Consider the following 7,518-nt stretch of genomic DNA (forward strand, 5'->3'; position numbering starts at 1 on the left):
GAGAGAGAGAGAGAGAGAGAGAGAGAGAGAGAGAGAGAGAGAGAGAGAACGACTGATGCAAGGGGATATATATATATATATGTATATAGTGAGTGTAAAATCATATAGCTATACCGCGCTATATCGAAGGGTGCTTTTTAGACTATAAAATTATAAAACTTTTGAAACTAAAATGCTGACGTTTTATCGGTTCAAAATTCCATGCAGTTTCATGCTCACTTAATATATTTTATTCTCTTATTATATGTATTAATTAAATAATTTTGTGAAAGTATCCTTTTTTTGCTCCGCAAGATGTTGTAGTATCGCGAATTTATCTCATGCAATTCGTATCACATTACACATCCACCACTTTCATGTATATATTTTACTTGAAATTATAATTGTAAATTCGTGCATTATACGTGAATGACTCTTATTCCGTCTTTACATCTTCCATATAGGCGCGATTCCTGCACATGAATATTATAATAATAATTAGATTCAACTTCTCACGCACGGTAATGATGTAAGGAAACTCGCTCTTCTAAGAAATCAAGGGCAATTTGTTCTCCGGAATTACCATGCTTCTCTCACCCTCTCCTTTCTCTCCGTCTCTTTCTTGCTTTAGTTTTAACGGGTCGAACATCTCGCGATAAGCCTCAAATAACGGGCACGTGGAACATTTTGTAAATATATAGAGTCGAGAGGGATCTCAAGTTTGATTCAATGAGAAATACAGCGTGTTAGCTGGGAAATACGATATTTTGGATGATCGTTTAAGCTGAAGGCAGAACTGTTGAGAAAATGCGTAGAGAGGAGAGACACAGAAAGAGTGATGAAGACAAAGTTTTCTTAAAGAGAAGTCAGGTTCTCACAAACGGAAAAACTTGTCGAAACGGCTTTATTCGTTCAGCTTCTTTTATTCTTCGATAAAATTGCGCCGGAAGAACTTCGATATTGCTGGTGTGACGCCATCGGATGCGAGTTTATCGCCATTTCATGGAGCAGCATTACTTTCTCCCGGTTAAATTATTATTCATCCCTTTCGACTGAAGCTTTAAATCATCTTCATTTTATGTCTCCGGGATGCATTTAAAATAGGTCGATACTTACCTTGTAAACGTCGAAGTTCTCGATAATGGAATCGAAACACGTGTAGAGATCGTTCAGCAAATCGACCACCTGCAGAGGCGTGCTCTCGGCCGATAGGCTTGTGAAGCCTACGATGTCACTGAAGTAAATTGTCACTTGATCATATGTCTCGGCGATTACGCTTTGCCCAAGGATCAACTGCGACGCCACTGATCTGTTCGCAGAAATAAACAAACACGTGCCTTTTATAGACAACGGTAAGCGGAAAAGAAGTTTAAGAGATACTAGTTCCGTAGGGGGATAACTGATAACTTGCATATTTTCATTTAGGCTTAGCGAACCCACGAGCTTAATCTACAATATATAAGATGTATTTATATATTGTATAATCACAATATCATGTGTCATATCTATGTCATACGATATATATTCATATACATTTTAGCACAATGAACATTTAGAGTAAGATCGCCCAAGAGTGCGCACTTTGAGACTATATAAGGATCTCAGTTCAGACAGTAAAATGGTGCTTAGATTATTCTTTACACTTTAAACTAAGAGTTTATCAAGTATCAATGTAATACTATGACTCATTTTTACAGGAGATTAATTTTACTAAGAAAAAAAAAATGCGAACTCTTGAGCAAGTTCTCAAAAGAGTTCGCATTAGTTCTCAATTTTCACTTTTTGCTTTTAATATAACTATATAAAAATTATTATAGATATATTAAGTAAATATTTCATTAAATACGAAGCAGAACGTACACAATATAAATTGTACGGATTCACTAAGCAACGATTTAATGTAGAAATCGATCAGTTCTTACGATCAAATAGTTTCGTCGTAAAGCTCAATGCGAACTCTTGAGCGATGCGCACTTTTAAGTGATCTTACTCTAAGGGAAAATAAAAGTAAATACTTAATTTAAAAATAAACAGCAGAATAAGAATACAAATCGTGTTCCAGATAAATGGAGCAAAAATATATAGCAAAATCTCTACAAGAGTTTGGGTTTTAATGAATTTATATAAATTTTAAAAGTATAAATGAAATGTTGTTTTTCTCGATAAACTTTTTATGCATGGAATTTATTTTAATTTTTTATCAAGGACGTTCGACAAATTTTAAAAATTGAATTTCTAGAAATTAATTAAGGAAAAACTATATATACGACTATATATATATATATATATCTCGGCGTTTTCAGTCTTTTTTTAAAACACGTTTGAAACTCTAAATAAAAATGTATTTATATTTACATGCCTTTTATAAAGATGAAAAAGTCAGTGTGCGGAGATATTATAACGTTTATTTATAGACATACGTTTATAATTTTATATTTAAAACAGCTTATTTTTCCTTTGAATTCTTCATAGATAAAAAGCATTGATTTTGTAATGAATAATAGGGTATTGTTATTGCGCGTAGAAATTTTGTCATCCCGCAAAGATACGAATTTCATATCACTGCATCATGTATTGTGATATGATATTGATTAAACGGCCGTGTGCGATAGCGCACTAACTACATTACTGGCGCTTGACAAAAGAATTCTCACTCACGAGGGACGAGCGGTGATAAAGTTTTCGAAGCTTTCAACAAATTTTCCTCGTACTTCGCTTCCTTTTATCTTGGTAAAGTTTATTAAAGTTCACCTATTTACTCGCTAAAAGTTATGTGATATATGTTGACCGTACACACTCTGTAATGAAGTAGTTTTGTTTAAACGAGTATTTATGATATAATGAAATATGTATACAATTCTTTTATTTTTATCGAAATCTCAATCAGGTGAATTAAATCATGTTAATATTATCTTAATATCGTTGTTTTCAGTTGATTGTATACATTATATATACAAGTATATTATATTTCAAAGCAAACATAGAAGACTTCGGTTTATTACACTATAAGTAGCATAATTTTGTTTGATCACATTGTAATGAAACCGTGACAATTACATCAATGATAGACGAATTTTAACAAATTACTTTAAGACTTATTATTATACATTTTGCATTGTTCCAATCGTCGAACGCAATATATTGAATTAAAAAGATTCAGCTTCTGTCAAATAATCATATTGCAATTTTATGATTTAAACTTTAATGGTACTTTAACCATTTCATTCCGTTTACGTACTTATTGTCTCATAGCTGCATGCATTGACAATTTTCACTCTTCTAGTTCAATTTCAATTTTAAAGTTGACCAACTTTTGATATTCTTTCAATCGCGGCCCGTCGCATAAGCAAATCATTCAATTCGACTGTGACTTTCTATTTCCATATTACATCGTTCAATTTCACGCTGTCTGTGACACGAAAGGATTCTTCCAACCATTAATTTACGTCATAGCGCATTGTCGCATTTTGATAAAAGGCATTTGAGATCTCAACCATTATTAGGTATTAATTAGTGTTTAATATTCATACGTTCGTAAGAAAAAATTCTTACTTATGTTCATATATATTTAATTTATACCCAGTTAATTTAGCGTAATTCTAGTAATAAAGCCTGATAATAATTTAGGTAATAATTCAGATTTAAAAAAATGCATAGTGATACAAAAATTCAGCGAAAAATTAATTACAGCTAGCAACGAGACAAATTTAAATTTTGTGTATGCAATTTATAATAATTACTGGAATTAATAAAAATTTCTTTAAATAGAGAGTATTATAAAATTGATAAAGTAATACAATTTTTTTTAAATTGAAATATATTTTGAATCTACAAAATATGATATATAAAAAATATACATATAAATATACGAAGATCGTCTGAAGAATTTTGAGCCTCATCATGAAGATGGCGTTACTCGTCAAAGCCATTCTGGTATTATAATCGTGATACTTACGAAAGATATCTGTGACAATTGTGGCCACTTTGGAGGTTCAATTCTTGTTTGACAATCATTTGTGTTGTCATTTTGTAAAAATAGAAAAAATTGAATATCATGCTTTAATTAAATTCTTGCATTTGAAAGGCAATACGTCTACGCAAATTAAAGCCGAATTGGACGCTGTTTACGGGGACTCTGCTCCATCATTTGCCACCGTGAAAAGATGGGTAGTTGAATTTATAGTAAACGTGGTCGTACCAGCTGATGATGAGCGTTCGGGACGGCCAACAACTGCGACCACCATCGATAACAGAAGAAATTCATCAAATGATAATGGACAACAGTCGAATTAAGGTTAGGGAGATAGCAGAGACTGTTGACATATCAAAAGAACGTGTTTGTTATATATTGACTAAAGAATTAGGCATGCGTAAGTTAACCGCGCGTTGGGTGCCGCGCTTGCTGGATCAAAAACGCATTCGAATGAACATTTCTAAGGCTCTATTGGAGCGGTTTAAGCGAAACGAGTCGGACTTTTTGCGTCGATTAATAACGGTTGATGAAACTTGGGTCCACCACTTTATATATAGTATATATGGGACATTCCACATCAACTCAGACAGACCTCCAGACAAAATTTGGCTTGATGGATTTAAACGTTCAAGGGCTTAAAAAATTTGTACATCTGTGTACTTTTAAATGCCGATGGGCTTCTTTCAAAAATTTTAATGTCGGCGCTATTATGGCTGATAAAAGTCAACAAATTCCAAAATTTAAAACTAACTTCGTACAATAAAACTCGAAAAATTCTTTAATTATTCTGAAATTCTGTATCTAAAAGTTTTTTGGGTCGCCGAATGTAAATCTGATGTCAGTTTTCAAAAATTCAAACTTTTAACCAACACCCCGAAGGGATCAGTTTCCTGTTACGTCCACGTCGTTGATCCTGGGTAATGCCGAGAGCAGGACACATTTTTATTTTAGTTGTATTCGACCCGAAGTTTTGAATGTCCGGAATGCGACTTCAGATTCATAATCACCAACTCCAAAAACCCACGAGTAACAAATTTTAATAAAATCCGATCGATTTATCAAAGAGCCTCCGCAAGCTCCATGCAAAAAATGCCCGTTTTCGGTACCTCGATTTTTGAAACTTTTATTATGCCAAATAGTTACATATGATGACCCAATAATCCCTGCAAAATTTCAAGATGAGCATACAGCCCGTTTAGGAAATGGGGGGGAGGGGGCTTAAAGTTGACCATGTCCAATAAAAAAATATAGCAATTCCACATTTGAATTCGAACAATAACGCCTAAAAAATTCAGCCTAAATGGATCTTTTAAAATTTTTGGCTGATAATTATAAATATGAAGTCATATTTACAAAATTCAAAATGGCGGATCCAATATGGCGGACAATTTTTGTTAAAATTCATTGGATCTACTTGAAACTTGTTACTCGGGGGTTTTTGGGGTCGCTGATTACGAATTTGAAGTCAATTTAAAAAAATTACAAATGGCGAATCCAATACATCCAATAAAGGCGCAAGATGTAATAAACAATCCACCCAACAAAAAGTCAATTTTAAATTGACTTCAAATTCGTAATCAGCGACCCCAAAAACCCCGAGTAACAAGTTTCGAGTAGATCCAATGAATTTTAACAAAAATTGTCCGCCATATTGGATCCGCCATTTTGAATTTCGTAAATATGATTTCATATTTATAATCAACAGCCAAAAATCTTAAAAGATCCATTTAGGCTGAATTTTTTAGACGTTATTGTTCGAATTCAAATGTGGAATTGCTATATTTTTTTATTGGACATGGTCAACTTTAACCCTCCACCTATTTCCTAAACGGGCTGTATGCTCATCTTGAAATTTTACAGAGATTATTGGGTCATCATATGTAACTATTTGGCATAATAAAAGTTTCAAAAATCGAGGTACCGAAAACGGGCATTTTTTGCGAAGGCTCTTTGTCCGCCATTTTTGGATTTGCCATTTTGAATTTTTGAAAACTGACATCAGATTTACATTCGGCGACCCAAAAAACTTTTAGATACAGAATTTCAGAATAATTAAAGAATTTTACGAGTTTTATTGTACGAAGTTAGTTTTAAATTTTGGAATTTGTTGACTTTTATCAGCCATAATAGCGCCGACATTAAAATTTTTGAAAGAAGCCCATCGGCATTTAAAAGTACACAGATGTACAAATTTTTTAAGCCCTTGAACGTTTAAATCCATCAAGCCAAATTTTGTCTGGAGGTCTGTCTGAGTTGACGTGGAATGTCCCATATATACTCCTGAAATGAAAGAACAATCAAAACAGTGGACTGCGAAGGGTGAAGTGGACTGCTCCGAAGAAAGCGAAGACGGTTTTATCGGCGGGAAAGGTGATAGCGACTGTTTTTTGGGACAATCATGGAATTGTGTTGATCGACTGTCTTGAAAAAGGTAAAATAATAAAAAAAAGAACAGGGACGTACTACGCATCATTACTTGACAAGCTGAAAGCAGAAATGAGAAAAACGATAGCATTTGAAAAAGAAGAAAGTGATGTTCCATCAAGATAGCGCACCGTCTCACAGTTCGGCGGTCGCTGTGGCAAAAATTTACGAATTACGGTTCGAGTTAATTGACCATCCACCGTATTCATCAGATCTGGCCCCCAGCGATTTTTTTCTGTTTCCTAGGCTCAAAGTTTGACTCGGAGGACAGAAATTTTCATCGAACGTGGAGCTCATTGCATCCGTAGACGCCTATTTTGCAAAGCAAAACGCTCAGTATTATTTGAATGGATTAAAGGGGTGGGAGCATCGCCGGAAAAAAATGTATTGACTTAAAAAGAGACTATGTGGAAAAATAAAATTGAATTTGACCGAAAAATTACTTATTTCTATGTTAGGCTCAAAACTTTTCAGACGATCCTCGTATCCATATCTATGTATGGAGAAGACCGAGGCTCGTTGAAAAGCAAGTTGATAATGTGTTCCATTTACGTATTTAAGACGAAAGAAAAACAATAAAAAAGTTACTGCAAAATATTGCTTTTGTAACATAGGTACTTTTTTCCTAAGTTTCATTTAAATCAAACAAGTATTATAATACAATAGAAAAGGAGAAAAATCTGACTCAAAGGAGGCAAATAATGAGCATTTTATAATTTCGTATTAATGTCCTTCGGCTTGAAAAAACAAATCTAAATAATCTATTATTAGTTAAAAGAAAAGTGTCTGTTAGTTCACGACACACTTTATTTTGAGTAACAATGGTAATTTGTTATAATAAAATGATAAAAATCAAATGTGTGCAGGAATGGAATACGTTAACTCATGTATAAAAACGGTTAAATTGACTTGCTGTACCGCACTTGTGAATATTCAATTGCAACTTAACTCTGATAAAACGCTCTTTATGTTTAATATTTCTATATTAATTTGGGACGAAACGCCAAAAAATTACGTGATATTCTTCGCAATATAGAATATTAGAATAAATTATCAGATTCAGATTTTAAATTGTAATTTGACTCTTATTCGCCATTTTTAACGTATTAATTATTGTTATATAAAAGAGTCCTTTAATTCTT

General features: G+C 33.2%; 1 protein-coding gene across 1 annotated transcript in view; it reads right to left on the reverse strand.

The window, feature by feature from the left end:
- Positions 1 to 7,518, reverse strand: part of LOC108776620 (atrial natriuretic peptide receptor 1) — a 131,434-nt gene that overhangs the window by 21,913 nt on the left and 102,003 nt on the right. Inside the window, exon 19 of the mRNA XM_018543291.1 lies at positions 1,096 to 1,288. Coding sequence (XP_018398793.1) covers positions 1,096 to 1,288 — 193 coding nt within the window. The remainder of the gene's footprint in view (positions 1 to 1,095; positions 1,289 to 7,518) is intronic.

Source organism: Cyphomyrmex costatus, unplaced genomic scaffold (genome assembly GCF_001594065.2).
Source record: "Cyphomyrmex costatus isolate MS0001 unplaced genomic scaffold, Ccosl1.0 scaffold365, whole genome shotgun sequence".
In the NCBI taxonomy this organism is placed as follows: domain Eukaryota; kingdom Metazoa; phylum Arthropoda; class Insecta; order Hymenoptera; family Formicidae; genus Cyphomyrmex; species Cyphomyrmex costatus.